This window comes from Verticillium alfalfae, genomic scaffold (assembly GCF_000150825.1).
Source record: "Verticillium alfalfae VaMs.102 supercont1.11 genomic scaffold, whole genome shotgun sequence".
NCBI classification, from domain to species: Eukaryota; Fungi; Ascomycota; class Sordariomycetes; order Glomerellales; family Plectosphaerellaceae; genus Verticillium; species Verticillium alfalfae.
Genome location: NW_003315028.1, coordinates 589,499 through 616,585, shown reverse-complemented (window position 1 = coordinate 616,585; position 27,087 = coordinate 589,499). Strand labels below are relative to the sequence as shown.

Below are 27,087 nucleotides of genomic sequence, written 5' to 3'. Positions count from 1 at the left end.
TCGGGATTCTTCTTCCAGAAAAGATTGGGCATCCACACGACCTGAAAAAGCACTTCTTTCCATGGAATGGAGTTCAATCCTGCGCGCCTATCTTCTCTCTTCCTTTTCAACAAATCCAATGATGCTCGTGACGATGCTCGCTACTAGGGAGGTAGGTATTGTGGGTAGCTAGGTATGGGTCGGTGCTGCCCCGCGAGCGCCATCCCCGCACAGACCAGCTCCAAGACCCCACCCTTCCCACCCTGGTTGTCGTCTTGAGACAGCTCTCTACCTGACAGCACCACCTCTCGAGTCAATTCCTCTCTAGCACCACCATCAAACGTCACAAAGCAAGCTTCCCCCCCCCCGCGAGGTCAGCACGAATTGCTGCTCTTCGCGTCGAGCTTTCGAAGCTTCCACCACGAATATCCATCAGAGACAAGCAGCACGGCGACCTACTCCACAACCACGGCATCGTCAACCCCACGCCCACAGTACGCAATCACTCTCGACAACAGATCACCCTCGACAGAGCCAGCAACAGAGAAAAAAACAGCCATGTCCGCCCAGACGCCCCCTCTCCTACTGACGAAGCGCCTCACGGCCTTCCTCGCCGCAAATCTCTCACCGACCCTCCACGCCGCCCTTCTCACAACGCCCTCCGGCAAGCTTCTCGCCCACGCCTCGACACCCTCCGTTCCTCTAGCCCCCGCCCCAGCGCCCGGAAGCGGCACCACCACCACCACCACCAACAGCAACACGTCGACGACGGCGACAGCAGCCTCGCCTACGACGACGACGACAACCCAATCCGCCTCCCCCGTCGCCCTGCTGCGCACCCAAGCCACGGTAGCAGCCTCCCTCTACGCCCTCCACGCCGCCGCGGCCCCCGCCCTCGCCCCGGCGCTCCCCGAATCCGCAACGCCGACGTCCCTCTCCTCATCCTCCGCCGAACCCGACGCCGCAGCCCGCCCCGCCAAACCCCTCGCCATCACGGTCCAGCTCTCGCACGGCGTGCTCCTTATCCGCAGCTCAAGTGCGGCCTCCTCTTCGTCTGCATCGGGCCCCTGCCCGGAGGACGCCACCGGGGCTGCCGCCGCCGCCACCGGTCCGCACGCCGACGTGGCGGTAGCGGCCTGACCCCCGCGTCGCCCGATGACAGGGACAGCGTGCTCAGCGCCGGGCCGCGACGACGGTCAGCGTCGCGAGCAGCGTCGCCGGCAGCGTGGGCGGCGCCGCCGTCGTCGCGATGCGCAGGCAGGCCGAGGAACTGGCGCGGTGGCTGGATGATAAGCTGGGCAGCCTGCGGGTTCCGGAGGAGGGCGTTGGCGTTGAGTAGAGTCGCTGCTGTGCCCTTTCGTGAGCACGTGAGAAAGCTTTGTGAGATCGGTGGGTGCTCTATACTGGCCTTTTGATGGGATGTGAAATTTGAGATTCGGATGAGAAGAAGGAGAGGACTATAGGGGGACGGCGTTTCTGGGTTGCGGAGATACCCAAAGACGGGGGTCTAGCTATTTCAATGAATGGGAAAGTCATGTCCAAATCCCCTTCGTGACTTGACTCAATTCGCATGCGTACAACAAGATGATGCGTAACACGAAACCGACGATTCCATAAATCATAAGCAGAGTGGTATTCGCTATCAAAAAGACTGCTTTCAGCCATACCCGGTAATGCTGTCGGATACCAAGGCCCATGCCGAGTCTACGCAGGGGCTTCATGAGCCCTCCTCCGAAATGGTCCCAAACGCCGTACGTAGTATAGCCAGCAAGCAAAAAAATCACGCGAGGAAGCAAACCGCCTCCTCGTAGATGCCGATCAAAATGTAACACCGCCACTGCCTCTCACTCGATGCTCATACGCATCAGATGGTCGTTCGTATCTACCATGCCCTGGAACCCTACTCGTCCCTTCCCTCCATTCAGACGGCCCCCGTTCCCCGGCGTGCCGCTGAGACTCCCGCTCCCCGTGTCGCTCGCTGCCCCGCTGCCGCCCCGATCAGCCCTCTCGCCGCCGTTGCTGCCCGGTCGAGAGCCCCACGGCGCGCTCTCTCGCTGCCGCGGGCTCTGCATGATGGGCGAGTTGTGGACGCTCATGCCAGGGCTCACGGCACGGCGCTTGAAGCTGACAGGGTCAAAGTCGTCCTCGCGGCGCCGCTTGCTGTTGATGCGCCGGGTGATTTCGGCGGCACTGGGGCCCTGCTGCGACTGCTGTGGGAACGCGGGCTGCGAGATGTTGGGCGTGTCACCCTTGGTCGACTCGCCGCTGCTTGCAGCCATGGCGAAGCTGGCGGTGGCACCGAGAGAAGGCGAGTCCATGTTGATGTCTTCGCTGATGCCGGAGGAAGAGCCGCGGGGGTTGAAGGACGGCGGTGGCGGCGTCGTCCGGTTGCCGATGCTGCTCGACTCGGAGAACGTATCCCAGAACTTGGCACCCTTTGAATTCTTGATAGCTTGCTGCTTGAAACTACTGGAAAGGCCTGCCTGGTCGGCGTTCATGTTCATGTCTTCACCGGGCACTTCGTCGATGTCCTGGTTAACCAGGTTGGGCGAGGACTGGGCGGTGGTTGTTCTAGGTTCGAGGTCGACGTCGCTCTCGCGGACCTGTCGTATCACCTCACGTTCGCGGAGCACCTCGGTCTCCACAGGCGCACTTCTAGGGGCGTGCTTGGATGCGGGGCAAAAGTTTTTTTGTCTTGGGGCTGTGCCAGGTGCATCAGCAAAGGAGAAAAAATGGGAAACGTTTCAGAGGAAGAGGTGTCTTACCCATGAGATTTTCCTCCCCGCGCGGCGACCTGCCGCATGATGTGTGCCGCGGCTTCTGGCCAGAGATGCCCATGACACCATTGATACTGTCGCCGCCCCATTCTGTCCTCGTCGGCGCTCGAAATGTGGAGTTGGTTCGCCTGCCAACTGATGCTCTCGCGTCGTGAATGGGACATGGGAATATCCTTGGCAATGGGCGGTGACTTGGAGAGCGCGCCAGGCGAGGCTGAGCCGAAGCCGAGTCCCAGGGCCCTCGACTCTTCTTTCTCGGCTGCTTCCGTGGGCGCTGGCGTTGCTGGAAGCTCAGAAGGCTATTGACCGCTGGTGAACCGAGCGGTCCGCCGGTTCGGTTGACCTGCGGTGTCGTGACGATTGCGTCGTCCATGTCCTCGTCCATGTCGTCCTCGGATGAGGAATCCGAGGCGAACGGATGGGCGCTGCCCAAGGAGCTCGATATGTTCATGCGTTCTTGGTTGCCCATCATGGACCAGAGCGAGTTGGACAATTGCTCGGCGTTGTTGTAGTCGTTGCTTCGTCGCTGGGGTATGTTCATGGCGCGGCCGCCGCCGATGGTCGGGAGGAGTCGGGGGAGGACTGTTCGGCTAGGGTCGAGTGGTGCAGGCTGGTGGCTGCGCGGGAGAAGTCGAGGCCGCGGGAGCGACGGGGCAGGATGTTTGTCGGACTGGCATACGAATGGTCGAGCTTGGGGGATAAAGGTGCTGGCTTGGTGAATACGGCAGAGGCGGCGGCAGAAGGCGGTGGCGGAGAGGCAAAGTCTCGCTGGTGCGGCGGCATGTGTAGTGATAGGCCCTTGGGGTTAAAATCAACGCGACGGGGCGTGCTCGGGGCGATTGCGGTGTCTCTGATGTGGTTGTCGTCCTTTGATGTCGCCTTGCCCGTCGTCTCGAGGATGAGGGGGGATGGTGACAGCCTCGCAGGCGTGCCGCCGCCGTCGGAGAGAGATCGCAGTTTGGACAAGGGCGACCTGGTCACGGTGGTGGTACCTGCTGCTGCCGCTGGTGCTGCAGCCTGGGCCATGTCTCCACGGGCGTCGAGGCCCAGTATTTCTGCATCGTCCATGACGGCCTCCTCGTAGTCAATCGGCTGAAAACTCGGCCGGTTCATCATGATGGTAATTTGCGAATGTCAGCCGTGGGCCGCGTAGCCAGCACGGGCGGACGAGATGTTGTTTCGAAAGATCTGGAACAAGGAACGAGATAGGTAGATGGCTCGTCCACTCCAGCTAGATAGATGGGCACACAAACACGGCAGCGCCGAAGATCTCTCGTGTCAGGCGTTTGGTGATACAGGGCTTGATTCGAGAGTATTCGTAGACGAAGTTGGCATGATTGAAACTCTGGCGCTTCAGAAAGACTGGCGGAGGGGAAAAAGGAAGGAAGGAAGGCATGTAACAGAGCAGAGGTGGGAGTCGTCGAGTGACGGCGGCTAACTCTGGGAACGCCCTGGGGGACTTGGGCCTCTACGTAATGTGCCCGCAGTGGTATCTACCTACCTAGGTATAGACCTAGTCACTGAACGCGCTGCGCTCTCCCCGCCATCGTCCTCCCTGGCCCACATTGCCCATCTCAATTACCATCCTTTGACATGACCTCTTTGCCTTTGTGCTGTGGTCAGAACGGCATTCTCGGGTGGCTTGATCATCAAGGTTTCCCTGTTTCTTTTCGAGAGATTTGCGGTCGGTTGTGGCCTTCCCTGTCTCAGCCAGACTGCTTCGAGCGACCAGCTGGACTCCACTCACACATGCCGAATGCGGTCATCGAGACCAGCCAATTCCCATGGAATTGGTCGTGCTCTTGAGCCATTGGGGGATTCTTGCAACATCCAGTGTCAAAAGTCGCTCTTTTTCTTGTACCTATCCCGATTTTCTAAATACCTTTTTGCGAGGTCCCCTTTGGGAATCCAGCCCAAACGCCGCTGTCATGCCATCATTTCCTCTCCACCTCGCCGTCCTTGTCTACCGCCCAGGAACACATCCATGACCTTATACGGACAACTGGACGGGCTTGGTCTTGGCAATGTACTCCTTGTACGGCGCCAGCTTCTGCGCGACAGGTCCCTCGGGTCCAAAGTAGCGCTCCACGATCTCAGCGGACCGGCCTGTGAACAGCTCAGGCTTGAGCATGTCATCAATCTCGTTCCAGACGGGCTTGAAGAACTCGGTCCTCTTCATGCGCTCAATGAGATCGTTCTGCCCGCCCTGCTGCTTGACAACGTCGCTGGCCTGGTGGGACAGCACGCGAACCTCCTCGTGCGCATCCTGGCGGGACACGCCGTGGGTCGACAGCTTCATGATGATGTTCTCCTGCGAATTGTTAGCCACCTGGTAGTTTTCTCATATCAAATTTCGACAAGGCCGCGTAGGCGCCGGCCTCGTACTGCCAAGTGGATACCGCAAAGGTACTGCCGCCCAATGGCGTGTTGAAGGGAAAGGAGCAGTATGACATACGCTGGCCATGAAGGGGAGCTCGGACATGACATGGGCATGGATACGCGCGGGGTAGATAACGAGACCATTGGTGACGTTGTCCATGGTGTTCAGGATGCTGTCGGCGAGGAGGAACATCTCGGGGATGTCCATGCGACGGATGGCCGAATCGTCAAGAGTGCGCTCGAACCACTGAGACGCGTATGTGTTGGCAAAGTTGATGGGCAGGCTCATGAGCTTGCGGCCGAGAGAGGCAATGCGCTCGCTGCGCATGGGGTTCCTGGGCTTGTCAGCAAGGGGTTGCGTAGGACACAACGAGACATGCTGTACCTCTTGTAGGCCATAGCACTCGAACCCTGACTATGTGTTAGCGCGCAAAGTCGGGCATGGTAGTTTCTTCCGTCAGACTCACAATCTGGGTCGACTCAAAAGGCTCCTCCATCTCCTTCAGGTTGGCAAGGTGACGGATGTCACCCGTGATGCGCTGCACAGTAGAACCAATGCCGCAAACGGCGTTGGCCACATTCAGGTCGACCTTGCGGGAGTAGGTCTGCGTAGAGATGTCGTAGCACTGAGGGAACCCGAGCTTCTCGCAGAGGAGCTCGTTGAGGCGGTCAATCTTGGCGGTATCGCCCTCGAACAGCTCGACAAAAGAGGCCTGCGTGCCGGTGGTGCCCTGGGCGCCACGGAACTTGAGGTCGGCGCGCGCGCGCTCGAGGTTCTCGAGGTCAGACACGAGATCCTGCGCCCACTGAGCCAAACGCTTGCCCTGAGTAATACTGGGGTTCTGTCAGCGGATAATGTTTTCGAGTGCTACAAGTACAGAAGCTGTAGCCACTCCGGTATCGCAGCAAGCCTACGATAGAACGGAGACTGTCTGACATGAACGTAATTGACTTACAGCTGCGCAGCCTGGTAGTGAGTGTAGCCCAGGCAAGGAACGTCCTTCCAAGCCAAGCCGGTCTGCTGAATGTTGGAGATGACCTTGGCGAGCTTGGGGATGAGCAGGTCAAGAGCATCGCGCATGAGAATCAGCTCAGCACCGTCGGTGACGTAGCCTGTCGAGTGCATTAGATTCCTAGTCAACCTGCGTCTCGTATCGGCCTATGCTTACAAGAAGTGGCACCAAGGTGAATGATACCGGCAGCCTCCTTGCCAGCATCGATACCATAGGCGTGGACGTGGGCCATGACATCGTGGCGGCGGATCCTCTCCTCCTCCTTGGCGACAGCAAAGGCCTCATCGGTGATCTTAATGTTGGCCTTGAGCGCTTCGAGGGCACTGTCTGTGATGGCCTTGATCCCGAGCTCCTTCTCGGCGGCGGCGAGGTTGTACCAAAGGGTGCGCCAGGTCGAGATGCGGTTGCGCTCGGAGAAGATGGTCTTCATCTCCTCCGAGGGGTAGCGTTTGCTTAGCACCGTGCTGTATGTGTCGTAGCCAGCCATGATGAGGAAATTGGTTGGGTTCAATTGCTAATTGGAGTCGAGAGAGTGCTATGAGGTGTGAGTTCAACTGTCACAGGCTGGCGATCTCAAAATATTTTCCACTGCCCATTAAGCGCTGCCCGTAAGGTTCCGATACCGTCCGTCACTGGTAGTGGACTGACATGGATGGCGGGGTAATTTGGAGGGGTCGTTTTCATGGGGCAGGCGGTGTACGAGATAGCAGATAGAGCGGCAGAACGTCAGTCTTTATGCTGAGGTAAGCCGCTCAACAGTATTGGAGCTCCAGGAAGCACAGTGTATGTATGGGTGCGCAATTGATGCGATGCCAATGATTGCGTGGAACATCAGCTTTCGGATCGTCAAAAGAATCGTAAGGGCTGTTTCACATACCAGTCAAATGAGCGTAATGATCATGAGTGGCGGCGGTCTGCTATCTGTTGCTGTACCACCAGCTCATTGCGGGGTATCCGCAACGGAGCTACAGCCCTTCACGTCATACAAACAACCAAACTCGCGCCCTCGGCATTGTGACCCGAACAAGAAGACAGGACCCTCCATTTCGCATCGCACCTGGAAAGTTGCCCACTATCCACTCAATTCTGCTGTTGAAACCACTTCATAGCAATTCACGACCGCTACTACTACGTACATGTTCTCTCTTCGCGGCCTGCAACGACTGCGTCTCACCCAAGCTCACCTCAACAAATCCACCATCCACACAGGTCGGTCACTGCCATCTCACTCACGCTGATACCTATAAGGTCCCTAACAACAAACTGCAGCGCAACCCTTTCGCAGGTTCGCAACAATGGCAGGCACCACAAACCCCAAGAACTACAAGTTCAACCACTCCATGTAAGCCCACCTCCGATCTTGCGCACGAACCTCTCCCCTCCTGACCACCCCCCGAGGATTCGCGTCAAGGACCCCAAGGCGTCGATCAAGTTCTACGAGCTCCTCGGCATGACCGTCATCAAGACGATCCGCCAGCCCGAGGCCAAGTTTGACCTCTACTTCCTCGCCTACGACTCGCCCAAGGCCGTCTCGGCAGGCGCCTCCGTCTTCGACCGCGAGGGCCTCATCGAGCTGACGCACAACTACGGCACCGAGGACGACGCCAGCTACACCGTCAACAACGGCAACACCGAGCCCCACCGCGGCTTCGGCCACCTCTGCATCGCCGTCGACAACATCCAGGCGGCGTGCGACCGCATCGAGAAGGCGGGCTACCAGTTCCAGAAGAAGCTGTCCGAGGGCCGCATGCGCCACATTGCCTTCGCCAAGGACGCCGACGGCTACTGGGTTGAGCTCATCACGTGGAACGACGTCGCCGCGACCGAGGGCATCACCGAGACGGACGTGTCGACCTACCGCATGAACCACACCATGCTGCGCGTCAAGGACGCCGACAAGTCGCTCGCCTTTTACCGCGATGTGCTCGGCATGGACCTGCTGCGCAAGAACGAGTCCAGCACCTTCACCCTCTTCTTCCTCGGCTACAACAAGGACGGCGACGGCACGGCCACGCGCGAGGGCGTGCTCGAGCTGACGTGGAACCACGGCACCGAGAAGGAGGCTGACTTCAAGTACCACAACGGCAACGATCAGCCGCAGGGCTTCGGTCACATTTGCGTCACCGTCGACGATCTTGATGCTGCGTGCGAGCGCTTCGAGTCGCTGAACTGCAACTGGAAGAAGAGGCTGACGGACGGACGCATGAAGAACGTGGCCTTCCTGCTGGACCCCGATAACTACTGGGTCGAGGTTGTGCAGAACGAGAAGTTCACCGGAAAGGATAACTTCTAGGACGTTTGTCAACGGGGGGCGGCGTTAGGTGAAGCATTGTGATGGTGGCAGGCTGGTTGTTCAATGAAACGAGGACGAGGAAAATCGGCGGCGTTAGTTGACTTGTGAGAGGCAGGCGAGTCATTGAAAGTACAAATCGAGCTTTGGCGATTCTTCTTCAGTGGCATAGTAACGACCATGTCGGTTTATATTAAGGAAAGCTATTATTCATGCATCACCTGGTCACAGCCAGGCCACCTGTTTTATATACTGACCGCCCCCCACTCAGGCAACAGTGACCGTGGTGTTGGCACGGAAATCAGCGCTGGAGCTACCGACCAGGATGCGGAACTCGCCAGGCTCAACGACATACTCCATCTTGGGGTTCCAAAGACCCCATTCGCCGACGTCGAGCTCAATCTCAACCTTCTGAGTCTCACCGGCCTTGATGTTGACCTTCTTGAAGCCCTTGAGCTTGATGTTGGGCACGTCGACTGAGGCAACGAGGTCCTTGATGTAGACCTGGACAACCTCCTTGCCGTCGTGCTTGCCCTTGTTCTCCACGTTGACGGAAACGGTGATCGTCTCGTCGGCGGAGGGGGTCTTGGTCGAAACCTCAAGACCGGAGTAGACAAACTCGCTGTAGGAGAGACCGTAGCCGAACTCATACATGGGAAGAGGGCTGTTGAAGACGTAGTTGCTGCCGAAGACAAGGGTGCCGTTAGGGTAGATGCGACCAGGGTTCGGCCAGCTGCGGGCCGAGTTGAGGTGGTCGTAGTACGCAGGTGCGGTGCCGATGTCGTAGGGAAAGGCAACAGAGAGCTTGCCAGAGGGGTTGACATCGCCGTAGAGAATATCGGCCAAAGCGTGACCACCCTCTTCACCCTGGTAGAACATCTGCACGAGAGCGGCGGCCTCCTCAGAGATCCAAGGTTCGGTGATGGGCTTGCCAGAGCTGTAGACGACAACGGTGGGCGTGCCAGTCTTGATGATCGCCTTGACCAGACGGGGCATCATGCCGACGAGCTTGAGGTCGGAAACATCAATGTGCTCACCAGTCGTGGCGTTGAGACCGGCCCAAAGCTCATCCTGGTCGCGAGACCAGGTGCCGACGACAACGACGGCAACATCGGCGGCCTCGGCAGCGGCGATGGCCTCAGGGAACTTCTCATCCGAGTTGGACCAGCGGTCACCACTCTGAGTGAAAGTGACGGTGCCCTCGCTGGCATCGCGGAGACCCTCAAAGGGAGTCACACCACGGGTCATGGCCTCGTGAATGACGTAGTCACCGGAGTTGACATAGCCGTGACCCATGGGACCGATGACAGCAACGTGAGCCTTCTTGGAAATGGGCAGCACATTCTCGTGGTTCTCGAGCAGGACAATGGATTCGGCATCAATCTCGCGAGCCAAGGCCTTGTGCTCCTTTGTGTTGATGTAGTCCCAGTGCTCATCCTCGTCAACAGCGGTGTAGGGGGTCTCGAAGAGGCCAGTCAGGAACTTGGCGCGGAGAACTCGAGAGACAGCCTGGTCAAGAGTGGCAATGTCGAGTTTGCCCTCCTCGATGAGCTCAGGGATGTGCTCGAAGCTGTACTTGCCACCGCCCATCTCGACATCGTTACCAGCGGGCAGGGTCTTGGTCGTAACGCATTCGTGGTCGAAGGGCTCGGCGGCGCAGACTTTGAAGGCGTCGACAAGACGAGCGGTACCGCCGGCATCGGACTAACACCGTATTATTAGAGGGGATGTATCGCATGATGAGATATGAGATCGGCTTACGATGATGTAGTTCTTGTATCCCCACTCCTCGCGCAGGATCTCTTCCTGAAGGTGGTGGTCCGCAATGGTAGGAACTCCATCGTAGGAGTTGTAGGAGCTCATGACGGACCAGGCATCGGCATCGATAATGGCACGCTTGAAGGGGGGAAGATATGTGGTGCGAAGCTCCCTCTGGCCTCCGTGCACAGGAGCCGTGTTGACACCTTGCTCGGGGGTGGCGAAAGCAGCAAAGTGCTTGACCATGGCACACACTTTCTCTTCCTGGAGACCCTTGACATAGGCGTAGCCGTACTCGCCAGCCCTGGAATACTGTCAGCCAGACTCTCATGTAAAAGTCATAGGGGAGCCGTACAGGTAGGGATCCTCAGTGTAGCACTCCTCGACACGACCGAAGCGCATCTCACGGGCCAGATCAACAACGGGCGCGAAGATCTGGTTGACGCCTAGAGCGCGCGACTCGACGCCAATGACGCGTCCCATCTTCTCAATGAGCTCGGGGTTGAAGGCGCAACCGTGAGCGATTGGGGAGTTGAAGATGGTGGCATTGATCGCGAGGAAGCCGTGAATACCCTCGCTCTGGATGAAGGCAGGAATGCCTAGATGAGTCAGTACGCTTGAATTGGCTTTTGTATTGAGGTCAGGGGGGGCATACCCAGCCTCGTCTCATTGACGAGGTAGTCTTGGGCGAGCTTGGCTCCACGGCTGACCATGGTACGGTTCATGAAGAGACCGGTCCAGATAGAGTTGGCGCGCTTGGTGGCGATCCACTCCATGGCGGTCTCGTTGTAGCGACCATCGGTAATGTTGAGGTAGTCGCGAATATCACCCTGGATGAGCTGGGCGGTCTTCTCCTCGACAGTCATGCGCTTGAGGAGGTCGGAGACTCGGTCATCGACATCGGCGTTCGGGTTCTTGTAGACGGGAACACACGATGAGTTCTGGGCCTGAGCAGCCACCATGAGGAGCGAAGCTCCGGTAGCGAAGGTGAACTTCATGATGGAAGGTACAAACGTCGCAGAGACACGGAGACGGGGAAGGGCGTGAACGACAATGACGCTTCTCGTTCTCGAACAAAAAAAATCTCGAGGGACCAACGCGGGAAAGGGGGGGTATTAATATGTCAGTCTTTTGTGCCTTATTACTACCCAAGACCTTGACTTCCTCGTGGTCTGCGGCCAAGGATAGCATCCAGAAATGACTTCATTCCGGTAAAAAAGGCTGCTGCCGCTGACAACGGTAAACCTACTCCGCATCGATCTTCAACGACCTCGTGAAGGTAGATCTGGGGTGGACATCACAAGGGCTCAAGGGTGCTGGTCTAGGGATCAAGGAGCAGTATCGGTGCAGAGAGCTGCGGCCTTGGGTCATCGCCATTGGACGGGGTAGCACAGCCCCTGGCAGTTCCTGCGCGAGTCGAGGGGCGTGCTGATCGTATGAGGAGAACAGGGCCGTTGTTGCATGGCTTTGGTGCAGTAGCCCGATGTGGCCTGTGGCCTGTTCCTAGTCTTGAGCGTGTTTTTGATGAGGGGAAGTTGGAGTTGGGATGGGCGTGGTAGGTTGACTTTCGATGGTGGTCGGTGCCCTCTGCGAAGCATCCAAAGCAGGAGCCGAGATGGCAGTTGGAGAAGGTCCGGGGTACAGGGGTCTAGGCACCACCTGCCTCGCCTTACTCTCTTTCTCTTTCCCTGTACCCAACTCAGGAGCTACCTTTACCTAGCCTGCCTAGGTAGGTACAGGACCAGGAGTACTTACCTACAGTCGAACTTGTCGAATAGCCGGTGCTTGGCGGAGCCGGGAGTGGATCCGAGAAGGCCAGGATCCCACCAATGGTCAGAGAGCGGCAGAAGGTGGTCCGAGGCTCTGAGAACCGCTGGCCTGCCACTGGGCAATTCGCTCACTCTCTTTCTCCCCTCCCCTCCCCAAGCCAAGGGTCGGCAGATCACCAGTTGCCTGTCCTCCACATCTTCCATCCTCCACTCTTATCCTGTTCATCCCTTCGTGCCCCTGTCAATTCCTTCCATCGTGGCCAGGCATCAGAGCCATCCATGCCATCTCCTGTATAGCCCTGGTCTCCCACAAATGACCACGAGGACGGTTCAAACCCGATACCCGACGCTTCAAGGTTGTCGGCAGGCCGCAGAGGGAGGGGGCCGGGAGCCCATGGCCTCCTTTCCTTTCTTACCCTCTCCGCACAATCCCGCCGTTGATGGCGGGGTGGGTTCCTCGAATTCAGACCTACACACTCGCTCGGATTTTGCCCATCCATCACCTGGCGCTGGCCACTGCCACCAGTGGTTTTCTGATCTCTTCTCGTCACATATGGCACATCATGAACTGTCGGAGTCGAAGATGTTGCTGACTGATCCTCACTAACACGCGTACAATTGACTGCCATATCCATAGAGCAGCTAGCAATCGCTGACGCTCGCGATACGCGTAGGAGCTCCGCTTGCAGATCCGAGCAAGCCAAGGACGCCTCCCCGCCCTCCTCAACCGAACGACGCCCCTCCAACGAGCCGAAGCTTCCCCTCATCTGCCCTCCCCAGACACCTCTCGAACCCCGTTAAAGCCGCCTGGCTGCACCGGCCCGCCCGCCGTGCCAATGGAACCCGAGGGTTTCTCCAGTGACCCCAAAGCATCTTACCTCACATGATTCGCACAACTTGGTCCGTCTCCGTCGGTCTAAGCTTCGCTGCAAAGCGGGTACGGCGGGATTGCTTGACCCCAATTCGCCAACCGCACCGGGCTATCACCGGAGGCCACAATGTCAGCCTCGACTCAACCAAGTGTCCAAGCCGACGCCAGCGATGCTCATTTTCCATTTTCCTTTCCTCCGCCTTGGACAAGGCCTACAAGAGACAACTCACACTCGTCTCGTCTGTCTGTCCTCGTCCCTTGAACCAAAGTTGCTTCACCAGTGCCCGTCTGTCCGTCCTGGAATTGACAGGATTGTGACCTGACCTGAGACCGACTGAGCCAAAACCCCCCGTCTGTCAACTCACGATCCATTGTCCGCCTACATTTCAACATTGCCCATCATGCCTCGCTTCAGGGATGGTATGTGGCTGCCAGCCGAGAATATGTGGGTTGAGCACGCCGAGCAGGTTTACTACACCAACGAAAAGCCTGATGGCAAGGGCCTCAACCTGTTGTGTCCGACTAAGACCATTGAGAGCCGCGGCCACACGTTGAACAGGAGCACAATCACCATGGTAAGCATCGTGCCAATCGCATATCAATTTTGCCGTGCGTTTGCTGATTGTGGCGCAGGATGTCAATGCCGAGGCGGATGGAATCATCTCTGTCGAAGCGACTCACTGGGCTGGTGCCCAGATCAAGGGACCTCATTTTGAGCTATTTCCCCAGGGAAGACCGGAGGTCACGGCAGCCATTTCCACGAGCGACAAGGGCACAACGTTAACTTCCGGTTCGCTGGCTGTAACGGTCGACCCGAGCAACTTTGACATCCGCTTCCACAGCGCCGACGGCTCTAAGCGGCTCACGTCCCTGCAGGCCCGTAGCGTGGGCCTGGCATACAGCCCCGCGCCAAGCAACCCCATGCAGACAGGGGATATGCGAGACTTCAAGCACTACATGTTCACTCAGACCTCACTGGCTGTCGGCGAGACCGTCCATGGCCTGGGCGAGAGGTTTGGTGCATACAACAAGGTTGGCCAGTCAATCTCCCTGTGGAACGCCGATGGTGGTACTTCTAGCGATCAGGCCTACAAGAACGTCTCTTTCTGGCTTAGCTCAAAGGGCTATGGTATCTTCATCGACACCCCTGCGAGGGTCGATCTGGAAATCGGAAGCGAGAGGGCACTCGCGTGCAGACCGCCATTGAGGGACAGAGGCTAAAGTGGTACATCATCTACGGCCCTACCCCTAAAGAGGTCCTCCAAAGGTACTCCACTCTGACAGGTCGCCCCGGCAAGGTGCCCAACTGGAGCTACGGACTCTGGTTGACCACCAGCTTCACCACCAACTATGACCAGGACACCGTCAAGTCCTTCCTGGAAGGCATGAAGGAGCGCGGCTCGCCAGTTGATGTGTTTCACTACGACTGCTTCTGGATGAAAGCCTTCACATGGACTGACTTTGTCTTTGACTCGGAGAGGTTCCCCGACCCCAAGGGACAGATTGCCCAGCTCAAGGAGTCTGGTCTTTGCAAGAAGGTCTGTGTCTGGATCAACCCTTATATTGCGCAATACGGAGCCGCCTTCAGCGAAGCTGCTGAGAAGGGCTACCTTGTCAAACGCAAGAACGGCGATGTCTGGCAGTGGGACCTGTGGCAGGCCGGTATGGGCCTGGTAGATTTCACAAACCCCGAGGCTGTCACATGGTATGTTGAGAAGCTCAACGGCCTCTTCGACCAGGGCGTCGACTGTATCAAGACGGACTTTGGCGAGCGCATCCCGACGCTGGACGTCGAATGGCATGACAAGACCGTTGACCCACACAAGATGCACAACTACTACGCTTTCATATACAACAAGATTGTCTACGAGGCTCTCCAGGCAAGATACGGCGAAAACCAGGCCGTCCTGTACGCCCGGACAGCTTGCGCCGGTGCGCAGCGCTTCCCTCTCCAATGGGGCGGCGACTGCGAGTCCACCCCAGAGGCCATGGCGGAGTCCGTCCGCGGCGGTCTCGGACTCGGTCTCAGCGGCTTCTCCTTCTGGAGCTGTGACATTGGCGGCTTCGAGGGCAAGCCGCCCGCGTGGATCTACAAGCGCTGGGTGGCCATGGGTCTCCTCTGCAGCCACAGTCGCCTGCACGGCAGCAGCTCGTACCGTGTGCCTTGGGTGATGGATGAAGACGACCAGTCAGAAGAAGGCTGCTCTCGAACGTTGGCCAAGTGGACCGCACTCAAGGGCCGTCTCATGCCCTACCTCTTCGCCGAGGCACAGACTTCCGTTGCGCAGGGCCTGCCCTTGTCGCTGCGTGCCATGTGCATCGAGTTTCCCGACGACCCGACCAGCTGGTACCTCGACCGCCAATTCATGGTGGGTCCCAGCATACTGGCGGCACCCATCTTTGAGGAATCGGGTGAAGTCGAATTCTACCTGCCCAAGGGCAAGTGGACGTCGTACTTTACGGGAGAGACCCGCGATGGCCCCGGCTGGTTCACCGAGACGCACGGCTTTGGCACTTTACCTCTATACGTGCGTGAAAATACGGTCCTTGTGCTCGGCAGCGAGAAGGCCATTGGTGCCGTGTACGATTACACGGAGGACGTCGAGGTGCGACTATACGGTGCGCAGGAGGGTGCCAAGGCGTCGCTCGTGGACAATGACGGTAACGAGGTCGGCATCCTCGAGGTGGGGGCTGATGGCGAGGTCAAGGATACTTCAGCGCTGAAGGGCGAATTCACAGTAAAGAAGGTATGAGGATTTGCGTGGGTGGGACTTTGGCTCGAACGGCAGTGGTGTGTAGAGATGGACGTTGCTGCATGATGCATCTTTGTGGTTAGACTTATACCTGGGTGCGACTTTTGCTATTTCTCTTTCCCATCATTGATTGAATGAAGATGCATTTTTGAATCGTCTCTTGCATTCTCAGACTCTCACCTGGCATATTGTATGCATCCAGTGACGATGCGCTGCATAAACAGACCGTGGTGGGGATGTGGTGTCTCATGGTGAGGGCCGCCGTAGAGGTAAAGGGTAAAACACATTCAGCCTGCACTCGGCCGGCACTCGGCCGCCAGCATTTCGGGTGCTGTCATCCATTCGGCGACGACTGGAAAAAGACACTTTGTCAGTTTGCGCAACGGACAAAAAGATGAATTGCCACCATCGCGATTCGAACGCGAGCCTCTCTCGAGATCTGGTTATGATACCCCTTGGGGGCACAAGATTGCGCTAGTTATGCTAGCGCTCAGTATCTTGAATCAGACGCCTTAACCACTCGGCCATAGTGGCTGGTTTGTTGAAATCCGACTTCCAAACAAAAGTCATATCGGCTTTGCATCAGGCCAGATCATTGGAACACCTCTACAAGTCGTTTACCATGCAGGGCACTACGATGGTGCATCCTCTACCACACTTCACGGGGTACTCGTCCTCAAACAGTACTATACCTCATGATTATTTTTCATGACATTTGCAACACTGTTGCTTGCGCTGTCGCTGTAGGTTTTCGGGCTGCCACGTGGGCTCCGTACAGGTCGGGGACGGGCGTTAGACTAGCGGACGCTTTGCGTGGTGATGGATGTGCAGGGTGCGAGACTCGGGGCCCGTCTGCAGCCCTGCCTTTTTTTCTTCTTTTTTTTTTCGCTGATGATACTCTGATCGCGCCTGCCGACAAGCTTCGCGGTCGATGCGATTTGAGAACTGAGGAGGTAGGTGATCCCTGGGTTTTCCAACAGAGACTGTTAGCTGACTCGTTCGTCCGTCCATTCCGCTACCTGCCGGAGACGTGACGGCAGCCTCCAACTCCTAGCACGCGGCTACCCCCGTCAGCAAACGGAATACGAATTGTTTTTTCCACAGTTGGTTCCATTGGAATATCTCATGGAGAGAATGGCGCTCACCAGTAAAAGTACGAAAGACGCCAGATGCTCTGACAGCCAACATTGATTAAACTCGCTCGCTATCAGAAAAAGAAGCCGCCCACCCCGAATGCGCCATGCTCTCATGCAACACCGACTTTGCCCAAACGCACCAGCGCTCAGCCGAGGCGTCACTGACAGGCAGCAACAGCGACTACCAAGGCCGCAAGAAGGACGCTCTTCACTCCGGCCGAGTGAACTCGAGGCGTCGCAGCCGAGAGGGTACTGGCGGTCAGGCCGGAGTAATATTCGTCGCCCAGCTCATTATCCATACACGCTGATAAGTTCCTAAAGTACGACCCTTTGGATTCATCTTTGAACTCCTCCAACCACTCGTCGAGCAGCTCGCACCAGACGACGCAGCTATTGAGGCCAGACCGGTGAATGAACGACGACGGACAGCACTTGTGCAGAGCGTAGAGTGTTTCGTTTGTGTAGACGGTTGAGACCCACTTGACGCCAGAAGGGACGCCCGGGGATTGCACATCAATGATGGCACTGGTGTTGACGCATGATGACATTGCAGATATCTGGGTGGCGTGCTACGCCGCTGAATTCTCCGATCAGGAAATAAATGGCGGTGTGGCTCAAATGTGGCCTTGGGGACTGTTTGGCGATAGGATCTCTATTGGCTGCGTTTGGGTAGACGGGATGGGTGAAAGTCTTCTTCTGGCTTCGATTGATGGTCGTTCGAGTCGACTCACTCTAGACGATTGACTGCCTGACATATATAGACATGCTGATAGATTTATGGCACGCCACGAGCTCTTGCTTTGTTGTGTTTCACAAACTCGCTACGTCATCGAGGTTATAAGGCTGCATTCACATGGTCGCGATGCTGTATTTGGAGGTCAAAAGCCAGGGGTGTGCCAAGTTTACCGCCCAGATGACGAGCCTTCACCGCTCGAAAAGGAAAATCGTTACAATCCTTCGAACAAATCCTCCATGGAGCCAGTCCGAAGTAAGAAGCCTTCGCGGTCGATCAGGGGCACAGACGAGCCTTTTTCAGGACGATCAATCCGGGGGATTTAGCTCACAATCAACGTTGGGGTTTGGGTGCGCTCTCTGGCTTTCCTGCTCACGACGTCATGGCCCGATTCCGTGCCTCTCCAATAATCACTGCGCCGCTTGAAATGGGCGCGAAGAGGACCATGCCACACAGGCAGAATGATATTATTACGTACATCAAATTTCGTCTCGAAGACCACATGTTTTGTTCGAGGGTAAATTCAACCTCATATATTATGGATTGTCCGATCTATGTCTGACGTGGTCGTGGGTCGAGGGAGCTAGAGAAAGGCCAGACTTCCGACGACCCGAGATCTTATCGACAAATACAAGTGTGCAGGTCCGACCTCATGTCACAACCAGACCGATTCGAAATGAAGGCTGGCCGGGGCGCTAATGGCGATACCCCGGCAAGGCGATACGCGTATACATGACACGAACCGCGATGTGCTCCTGGAGAGGACTCTCATGCTATAAATGTGAACGTCACCTCGAAGATTCACAAATTGCAAGAGCTGTAATAGATGTCGATTGCTGAACCAGCCGAAACGATAAGTGAGCAAGGCCTGGGGCGACAGCGGATAATGCTGCCGGGATCATGAACACATTCATTCTCCTCATGAATACTCCAACATGCAGGCGATCTGAATAGGACGGGACGCGAGGTCCAAACAACTGCAGGCGGGGTGCCGCAGTGCTGTATGGTCCTCGCAAGCTTTGCCCCTGAAGCAGGATTTGGAGAAGCCGAACCCACCCACTATGCGGCCGGCCAGGTACCCAGCCACCAGCGCAGTACGACCCTACCTACACACCACCAGCACTATGCGCTCGACGAAACTGGCGATGGAGGTCTCCTTCCGGCGGTGCAGTCAACATGCAAAGACGGAGATGAAGGAGGCAGTCTTGGCTGCACTGCTTGCCCTGACGACGAGGAAAAACCACACCCTCGGATGGTTTCTTGGGTGCATGCGAATGCTAAGTCTCATCATCCAGGGCGCCCTGGACGCTTGTTGGGCTGTGGGCCGGAGACGGGACTGCGGGAGCGATCTCGCTAAGATAGAGTAGTTTACACCCACTTCAGATGAGACGAGGAGCACCCGACCGCCTGCGAGGATATCTATTGGACTTGAATGTTTCGCCAACTCTGCGTATCTCAGATCGGCAGGCTCATGATACGCGGGCTGGTTGCAGTCTTGGTGTTCCTCTGGTGCTGTGCATTCTTCGTCCCAGCTGGCCGGACGTCAGAGTCGGCTATCTGAACTTGGCCGATCCATTCACACACTTGGGGCACGGGATGGGAGGAGGGGTGAGAAGAGGAGGAGCAAATATCAACCGACCGACTCGAGACTTTGCCCCAAGCTTTGAGCTGCAGCGGGTGACCAGCCCACACCGAAGCGCCTTTTGCATATCCATTTTACGCATACTGTTCCAGCAAGCCTGATCCAGATTCAGGCATTCGTAACGTTCAACAGAGCTGCCTGAAAGCCAGACACAATGTCTTAAGCACATGTCCATGTATCTGGGAACGAACTGGCAAACCGGTAAGAACGCGTATTCATTCAAGTCTGTCAGTTACGACTCATCTCTCTGTTTCACTTACACATGCCCCTGGAATACGGACATTCATCCTTGCTGACCACCCTCTGCACAGGTGCTGTATCTCTCTCTTTTACCTGATCATTGCGCGGCAACCATGGAGGCTGTTGACGAGACGCTGGATGCAGCTATGTCCTGGCAGTTGCTATCTATGGCGGAGCCAGGACTCCACCAGAGCGTCGTCATGAGAAAAGCGCTCTCCAGGGCAGCCAGTGGATTTGGCAACCGCGAAGCCATCATGCAGACTGTCCCCGTGCATAGTCCCACCTGAGTCATCTGGGCGACTGTTGTCAGCATCAGTCACTTCTGCGACGGCTACCGGCTTGCACTGATGGAACCATCGGCAAATTGTTAAGACCCAATCTGTGCTGTGCACCCAGGTTCTGAATGTGAAGCATCGAATGGGGTCGGTTCGGACTGTTGCCGTTATAACCGTGCCACGCCCCTACTGGACCCCGAATCGGCCTGGCCTTCTCACGCCTTAAAATATAGAGCGACGACTAATTCCAGGAGAAACCAAATGTGATGACGTAGCTGCTAGGCTTCGAGAAAGCCTCATCGATTAGCCGTGCATAGTCTAGACATCAATCATTCTCATTATATCATTATATCAGGTCGGCCCACTAGATCAGCTCGTCAGCGTTAATCAATTCATCTGGGGCAATGCAAGTCTTCTTACTGTATCTGGAGTGTTCGTGATCTCCTCGAATGACTGAAGAATTTCGAAGCCCATGGCAACAACATGTTCGTAGGCAGCATCCTGAACCTGGAAACGTATTAGAAAAAATACGCAAAGTGTTTTTTTGTCTTTTTTTCTTTTTTAAAAAAAGATGACTCACCCAACTCAACACCGTCTTGGCCGACTTGTGCGCCTTGTTTTGTCGTGTGCCCATCAGCACCAGCCCCTGTAACACCAGAACGTCCTGGGATGTCGGTGGCACGACGGGCGCCAGCACCCCGCCGATGCCTTCTCCACGGCATGGCATCAATGGCGGGACATAAGTTGCCAGCGGGCTCCCAGGGCTGCAAATTATAATCGTACCAAGCAAAGTATCATCTGCCTTCTTGGCTCGGACGATGCCACAAGCTTTTGTCTCCTGAAGGGCACACCTATACAGCTCTAACACCTCAGCAGTTGCGTGCTGGCTGACATGAGAAAGAACCCGTTCGGCATCACCATTGTCGAGACCATGTATCAGATCGAAGCTGATGCTCGCCCGTTGAATCCCTTGCAAGAGACCTTCAGGAACGGTCCAGGTGCTCAAATCGTCGATGACAAGATTCGTGAGGCGTTTTGGAAATTGAATGTCCCAACCGTTGTTTGCGAACCAGGAAGCGGCGATGCCCTCCCCAATGGGGATGCCGAGAAATATGCCTGGGAAACAGGTACCAAGCTGGACCTTCTTGATGCTTCGCTTCTTGGTGAGGTGTCGAATGGCTCTTCGGTGCAGAGACCGTCCCACGGAATGATTTCTCTTGGAGGGGTCCACGAATATGGCGCCGAGGATGCCTGTCCTGTCAATGGCATACGTGGCAGCGAAACCGTACAAAGCGTTTGTACTGCTGTTCCGGACGACGAAGTGCGTCTCGTCGATCTTCGGATTGAAGAGCTCAAACGATGCTGCAGTAGCAGTTCCTAGGCAACCGAGATCGGCCGAGTTCGCTCGTGCGGTGGCTTTGATGAGCTCATGAAGGCCATCGGCGTCTCGCTCTCGGTCGTACTCCTCCACAATCCAATTTTGACGAGACTTCAGAACCTTCTTGCTCTTCCTCAGTGTTCCTGGCAAGCTGCCTTTTGGTACAAAGTCTCCACACAGGGCTCGCACCAAGGCATTTAGGGCGTTCTCGGTGAAATCGAAAGTGCAGATGTAGGTGCCAATGGTCTTGTCTAGAGCAAAGTCGTACGGGGAGCTGACAGCAACGACCATGACAGATTTCTTCTGTCCTCTTGATCGCAGCATTGAGCACATCATCTCGACATGCTTGGTGAACCCGCTTTGGTAGAGGTTTCGATTTGCATCTGCTGTCACAATAATGATTGTTGATGCTCGATGAATTAGATTCTCATGGACTAGCATCGTATCAGTATGTGATTGACGACCCTTGGGGAGGAAATTTGAATACCTGGTCGAACCCCATTTGCTGTGTAGCTTGTATGGAGGAGTTTGCCGTGCCTGGCCCGAGCCAGCGATCGGCCGAAGTCTCTGAAGACTCCTTCGCCGCTCATAATCGAACCTCTGTCTCTATGTGCCCATTTCTCGTGGATATGTGGTGCTCCGCTTTGGTCTCCTTTCGACTGCAACAGGCTTTTCGTTAGCGAGGATGCAGGCGACGGTTTGACCAGGGGCGTCAGCAGCAAAAGTTCTTCATCGGGATCCATGGACCTCGAGAGTGGAATGAGTTGATCCTTGTCTCGAATGACGGTAATCGAGTCATCGTACGCCTTTGTGGACAGGGCCAAATGTGAAGGCCGGAGCTTTGATAACAGCGATACGCCTGGCGGGTTGAGTGCTGTCTGCCACGAGGTGCATGTTGACTTGAGCTTGACTACCCGATTCAGCGATGTCATAACCCTTCCTCTGGTGATGATGCCGTTCTCAAGGCCTAATTTCAGGCCTCGGATGGCCTCAAGCTGAACATCGTATGCGCGGCATAGCAGAACGAGATCGCACCCAGCCTCGACAGCCATCACTACTCCATTCTGAACGCCTATGTCGTGGCTCAGGGCCTGCATCTCGAGGCACTCCGATATGGCGACGCCGTCAAATCCCAGCTCGTTCCTGAGCAGGTCATCGACGACTTGGTCCGACAGACAAGCGTGAGCGATGTTCATGGAGGGATTAGAAATGCCGCATCCGCCGACGAACATGGCATCGAGTTTCCCCGTTGCGATGGCGTTTCGGAAAGGAACGATAGCGCTCAGGCTAAGTTCCTCGAGTGTCTGCGTGATCATAGGGATATCGAGGCTGGAACCCAGAAAGTCCAAGTTGCCGTATGACGGGAAATGCTTGCCGCAGCAGGCTAGCCCAGCATCTCTGATGCCGTTCATTGCTGCAATGCCATACTGCGAGACCTCCTGTGGGTCATCGCCCGTGGCACGGACGCCAAGAGGCTGATATCTGGCATTAGAGAGGACGTCAAGAACGGGGCCAAGCATCATGTTCACGCCACAGGCTCCGACGGCGGATGCCGTGCCTTATTGACCTCGTAAGCCAATTCGGCCCGGCCGTGGCGGCGATGCCCATGGCACTGGGGAACTGGCAGACGTAATCTTCATCAAAGAGACTATTGACGCCACCATTTTCCTGGTCTACAGCGATCAGCAGTGGCTGTGGGTGGTTCGCTTTGTGAGCGATAGTCTGGAGCTCCTGTACGAGCTTGGCTGTCTGGTGGGCAGCTGGTCACTTTTAGCAATCAGATTCCAGTGGAAACAGGCAAAGGATCCGAGAGACGTTGGACTTACACTTGAGATTCTTAGCCGTTAGAAGGATGGATCCCAGATGATGCTCCTCGATCAAGGTGCGGATCTGTGGTGTGACTTCCGTGCCATCCCAGCCCATAATGAGCATCTGCCCAATGGCCCTTCATGTGACAAAGTCAGTCATGCGCACCGTTACAAACACTCCGTGTCCAGCTTCACCAGACCAGAGGAGCCGCTGACATACCAATCGAGGTCCTCCCATATCGGATCGAGCTTGATGTCGACCTTGCTTGCCTTGGACGCCATGGCTGCTATCGGCTTCTGAGATAGCCCCGTGCGGCGCGTGTGCCCATTGAGCTTGGAGGTATCCAGAGGCCACAGTTCGCGGCGATGAGCCTTGTCGGAGCTGCGGCGTTTGGTTCGCTCTGGACCAGTGGTCGCTGACTCCCGCTTGTCGTTTGAGATGGATTGGGCCATGAGCGGCTGTGGTCGAGGCGCCATAGCCCCGTGCAACCTGCGGTGTAGCCCGGTGAGCCGGCTGAGCTTCGGCTGAGTCAGTGATTGGAGGACACACGAAGGGCCTCTCTGATCAAGGAATGGGGCAAAAAGGTCTGTGCAGTCTGCACGAGAGGGGACCTGGAACGTGCGCTGTACACGACGTGCGGGCAGGGCAGGGTAATCTATCAGTGGGCGTGGGGAGCGTGGGGAGTAAACTCAGTGGTCGTGGACGCTGGAAGCTGGAGACAGGGGCGAGCCTTCGATAACAGCACCAATGTCCCTCGGCGCCCCAGTCAGATGTGCGACGTTACATGGTAGTGGGTTTCCCTCAACGACCGTACCAACACGTCCTGTCCCACTCAACCCACCTACCTGCTACCCTAGGCGGGCGACCATAGAAGCTTAATCAAGGGAGCCTTCTGAAGATGCAAGTGACTTGTTTTGTTGGACGTCACGTACCCGCCCACGTTGGCTTGAGGCTGGCTCCAGCAAGTCCACCCACGCCAACGGATCGTCACTCTGTCGAGACAGCCCTGTAACGCTTCCCGCGAACCGATCATGTCAAGGGTCCATTCTTGACCCCATCCAGCCATCCGCTAGCCTTCATTCTGTTCCTCCATGGTGTTCGACAAAGGATGGGTTCCACTCACACTGCACCCTCCAGTACCTGCGGACCCTTGGAGATATCGCCGTTCAGTGACCTTGGCGGTCGACCGACGGAACATGCGGGCCAACGCTGCCGTCTGCCGTGCCACCAAGGGGAGGCTACTGTGGCCACGAGTGTTGCCACGAGCCCGTCCAAGCTGTCACTCCATGGACCACAGATGACGGCATGCAACCCCACGCCCCTCCCGGTATCCGGCCTTGGGCACGTTGGAGACCACATTCCCTAGCCAGTGCAAGCCCATATCAGTAGCCGTCAGCCCTTATGCCGTCGTCTTTTCATGCATGTATGGAGTCAACACCAGAAAGCAGGCGGGCAAAACGGCCTTGACAACACCACCGAAGACGAAGCTCATAACCAACTAAGCATCAACATATCCAACACTATGCCTATCGCTCTCTCGCCGACGCGCTCCGAAAGCGGCATCACTAGGTTCACCAACTGCCGCCTGGTCAGGGGCGATGAGTTAGTGACAGAAGACCTCTGGGTGAGCTCTCAGACAGGCAAAGTCATTTCTAGCCAAGCCGCTTTCTTCGATGAGCTCACCGTCCCGGACAAGTCTATCGATCTGGGCGGACGCATCCTCTCACCCGGCTTGATCGATGTGCAGCTCAACGGTGGCTTTGGCTTCAACTTTTCTACGCTTCTCGAAGACGCAGCCCAATATGGCAAAAAGGTTCTGGAGGTGAACAAGAGGCTGGTGGCGACGGGAGTGACATCCTACGCGCCTACCCTTACATCGCAGAACCCTGAACTGTATCAGACGGTAAGAGCCGTTCAGTACTCTAGAAGAAGAACATGTCTAAGTGGTGTAGGTTCTCCCATATCTGGGGCCCTCCAACTCACGGCATCACGAGAATGGCGCAGAGTCGCTCGGCGCGCACTGTGAAGGACCGTTTCTCAACTCCTCCAAGAATGGCATCCACAACAAGGATGTGCTGCAGGTAGCAGAGACATTTGAAGACATCGAGGCCTGCTACGGCTTGTTCAACCTGGCCCCGTCGGGCGACGCGCCTCTGCCCATAAAGAAGATCACCATTGCCCCTGAACAAGGCCAGATGATGAAGTTCATCCCTGAACTGACGAAACGGGGCATCATCTGCTCTATTGGACACACAGAAGCCACGTACGAGGAGGCTTCTTCGGCAGTCGCGGCGGGAGCCACGATGATCACGCACCTCTTCAACGCGATGCGTCCGCTACACCACAGAAACCCGGGCGTCTTTGGCGTCCTTGGAGCCTCGCAGAGTCTCGAGAGGCCATACTTTGGTATTATTGCCGATGGTATCCATCTGCACCCGACCACAGTCAACATTGCGTTCAACACGCACCCAGATGGGTTCATTCTCGTCACGGATGCCATGCACATGATGGGCCTGCCTGATGGCGCCTATCAGTGGACGAATGGCGACGTGGAGAGCAGAATCATCAAGGTTGGGCCTACGCTACTTCTGGAGGGGACGGAAACGATTGCTGGAAGGTGAGTAGCACGTATTCTGTTGAGGCGACCGGACGGCTAATATGATGGAACAGTTCAATCACCCTCATCGAGTGCGTCAATAACTTCCTCAAGTGGTCCGGCACCACTATTCCCAAGGCATTGAAGTCAGTGACTTCGACCCCGGCGGCGATGCTGGAGGTGCAGGATACCAAAGGGTCGCTCGAGTCCGGGGCTGACGCTGACCTTGTCGTCTTCTCGGAAGAGAAGCAGGATGGGGCGACGCAACTCGTCATTGACGAGGTCTGGAAGTTCGGTACGTTGGTGTATCGTCGCGGAGGCTTGGGAGACCCAGTTTCTCCACTGTAGATGAACGGACGGCCGCTTGAAAGAGGGATTACTACACAGGAGTTAAACGCAAGAGATAAAGCAACAAGATTTAATGGGAAGGTTATTCTGGAATATCGTGGGATGATAAGAAGCCTGCCAAAAGAGGAATTTTACTGGGCATAGACTCAGCTAGCTTAGACAGGTTGGAGATAACCATGTGACGAAACAGTGTGGCTTGTACTGTCTCATATCCCACCTTTCAGGCTAATACAGGTGTAACCTAGTCTTCAGCAGAGTGGCGGAGAAGATCTCACTGCCATCGGGGCAACGGATGTTCATAATACTTTGCTGTGGAATGTCAGGCTTTCACACATGACATCGTGATGTTTATGAATCCAGTTGCCGCTGCACAGGATGTGGCGGTCGATTGGGGTAAATCGATCAACGACACAGTGCTAAGGGCGACTGTTCGGCTCTGAGACAGTGGTGTGATACCCCTGTGCATCCCCGCAAAGGCAACCCATTAGCGCCTTTTTACCCCCCCAAGGAGGCTCCAGTTGGACCCATTCTCGAAGCTACAGTGCGAACTGTACCGCTCTCTATCCAATCACAAGACCAGCCCTTATTGATAGGAATCGTCCGAGGACGGCAGGGCAAGGACTTTCCGGGGTTGAACCAGGCAGGTGGGCTGCCCTCCGCTGCTGGCCGCTGCGCTCTGTCGCTCTTTCCCCCAAGGCAGATTGTGTCCGAGAACCTAACGACAAGACCCTCGTTCCGGACTCAAGTGCCCTACCCAACGTCGCCGGCAGCCGAAAACGAACACCACAAGCTTGCTGACACGACCAAGACCTTGACAAGACAATATACGGACTCCCGGCGTCATCTCTGAGACGACCTGTCCATCGCCTCCGTCGGCCATCTCCCCCGCACCGGGCGTGCGCATCGCATCGCCGCTCGTGTCGCAAGTCGACCGAGCCATGCAATGGAGACATTCAACACAATGCCCCCACCGCTTGCCGTTGCGACCCCAGACGACAACATGAGCCTCGGGCCAGACTTCGTGGACGGACTTGACCCCTCCATCTTCGACGACTCGCTGATGTGCGTACTCTCTGACTGGGGAACACCCCTCCTCCCCCCTTGAACACTGAACACTGCTGATGATCCACGTTTTAGGGACAGCGTCCATGGCGCATTTCCTTCACTTCCATTCACGCCCACCTACGACTTTCAAGATTTCTCTGCCGGTTTCGACGACCCCTTTTCTTATTCTGCCCGGGCCTTACGAGGCTCAACCGCCGATTGAGGACCCGAACCAGGACTCCCCGACGCAAGAGCTGGACAACAAAGTTGCTTGGCTTCTTCGGCTACCGTGCCGAG

The 27,087-nt window shown here is 56.4% G+C and overlaps 10 protein-coding genes and 1 non-coding gene across 11 annotated transcripts; 4 read left to right on the top strand and 7 right to left on the bottom strand.

Annotated features, from left to right (window-relative positions):
* Positions 1–537: 537 nt before the first annotated feature.
* VDBG_08013 (predicted protein) lies at positions 538–1,119 on the top strand (the record flags this gene model as incomplete). Its single annotated transcript, XM_003001708.1, has 1 exon — positions 538–1,119. The coding sequence occupies one exon, from the start codon at positions 538–540 to the stop codon at positions 1,117–1,119; it is 582 nt and encodes a 193-aa protein (XP_003001754.1).
* A 704-nt stretch (positions 1,120–1,823) lies between these two features.
* Positions 1,824–3,872, bottom strand: VDBG_08012 (conserved hypothetical protein; the record flags this gene model as incomplete). Its single annotated transcript, XM_003001707.1, has 3 exons — positions 1,824–2,680; positions 2,745–3,346; positions 3,436–3,872. The coding sequence occupies 3 exons, from the start codon at positions 3,870–3,872 to the stop codon at positions 1,824–1,826; spliced, it is 1,896 nt and encodes a 631-aa protein (XP_003001753.1).
* An 874-nt stretch (positions 3,873–4,746) lies between these two features.
* Positions 4,747–6,635, bottom strand: VDBG_08011 (adenylosuccinate lyase; the record flags this gene model as incomplete). Its single annotated transcript, XM_003001706.1, has 6 exons — positions 4,747–5,067; positions 5,212–5,455; positions 5,521–5,546; positions 5,603–5,969; positions 6,092–6,248; positions 6,305–6,635. 6 exons carry the CDS (start codon positions 6,633–6,635, stop codon positions 4,747–4,749), a joined length of 1,446 nt encoding a protein of 481 aa, XP_003001752.1.
* A 412-nt stretch (positions 6,636–7,047) lies between these two features.
* On the top strand, positions 7,048–8,681 carry VDBG_08010 (lactoylglutathione lyase; the record flags this gene model as incomplete). The annotated part of the gene is made up of 2 exons (XM_003001705.1): positions 7,048–7,127; positions 7,547–8,681. The coding sequence occupies 2 exons, from the start codon at positions 7,048–7,050 to the stop codon at positions 8,439–8,441; spliced, it is 975 nt and encodes a 324-aa protein (XP_003001751.1).
* Positions 8,682–8,705: 24 nt separating this feature from the next.
* Positions 8,706–11,194, bottom strand: VDBG_08009 (periplasmic beta-glucosidase; the record flags this gene model as incomplete). The annotated part of the gene is made up of 4 exons (XM_003001704.1): positions 8,706–10,142; positions 10,200–10,500; positions 10,552–10,795; positions 10,852–11,194. The coding sequence occupies 4 exons, from the start codon at positions 11,192–11,194 to the stop codon at positions 8,706–8,708; spliced, it is 2,325 nt and encodes a 774-aa protein (XP_003001750.1).
* A 2,043-nt stretch (positions 11,195–13,237) lies between these two features.
* VDBG_08008 (alpha-xylosidase) lies at positions 13,238–15,723 on the top strand (the record flags this gene model as incomplete). The annotated part of the gene is made up of 4 exons (XM_003001703.1): positions 13,238–13,411; positions 13,470–14,026; positions 14,104–15,583; positions 15,673–15,723. 4 exons carry the CDS (start codon positions 13,238–13,240, stop codon positions 15,721–15,723), a joined length of 2,262 nt encoding a protein of 753 aa, XP_003001749.1.
* Positions 15,724–15,989: 266 nt separating this feature from the next.
* Positions 15,990–16,123, bottom strand: VDBG_15175. Its single transcript has one exon. It is a non-coding gene; the product is annotated as a tRNA-Leu (tRNA).
* A 760-nt stretch (positions 16,124–16,883) lies between these two features.
* VDBG_08007 (predicted protein) lies at positions 16,884–17,273 on the bottom strand (the record flags this gene model as incomplete). The annotated part of the gene is made up of 1 exon (XM_003001702.1): positions 16,884–17,273. The coding sequence occupies one exon, from the start codon at positions 17,271–17,273 to the stop codon at positions 16,884–16,886; it is 390 nt and encodes a 129-aa protein (XP_003001748.1).
* Positions 17,274–19,652: 2,379 nt separating this feature from the next.
* On the bottom strand, positions 19,653–21,317 carry VDBG_08006 (conserved hypothetical protein; the record flags this gene model as incomplete). The annotated part of the gene is made up of 3 exons (XM_003001701.1): positions 19,653–19,856; positions 20,036–20,122; positions 20,196–21,317. The coding sequence occupies 3 exons, from the start codon at positions 21,315–21,317 to the stop codon at positions 19,653–19,655; spliced, it is 1,413 nt and encodes a 470-aa protein (XP_003001747.1).
* Positions 21,318–22,342: 1,025 nt separating this feature from the next.
* On the bottom strand, positions 22,343–23,284 carry VDBG_08005 (beta-hexosaminidase; the record flags this gene model as incomplete). The annotated part of the gene is made up of 3 exons (XM_003001700.1): positions 22,343–22,753; positions 22,820–22,938; positions 23,022–23,284. The coding sequence occupies 3 exons, from the start codon at positions 23,081–23,083 to the stop codon at positions 22,494–22,496; spliced, it is 441 nt and encodes a 146-aa protein (XP_003001746.1).
* Positions 23,285–24,229: 945 nt separating this feature from the next.
* Positions 24,230–25,936, top strand: VDBG_08004 (N-acetylglucosamine-6-phosphate deacetylase; the record flags this gene model as incomplete). The annotated part of the gene is made up of 3 exons (XM_003001699.1): positions 24,230–24,705; positions 24,755–25,419; positions 25,473–25,936. 3 exons carry the CDS (start codon positions 24,325–24,327, stop codon positions 25,744–25,746), a joined length of 1,320 nt encoding a protein of 439 aa, XP_003001745.1.
* Positions 25,937–27,087: the final 1,151 nt, after the last annotated feature.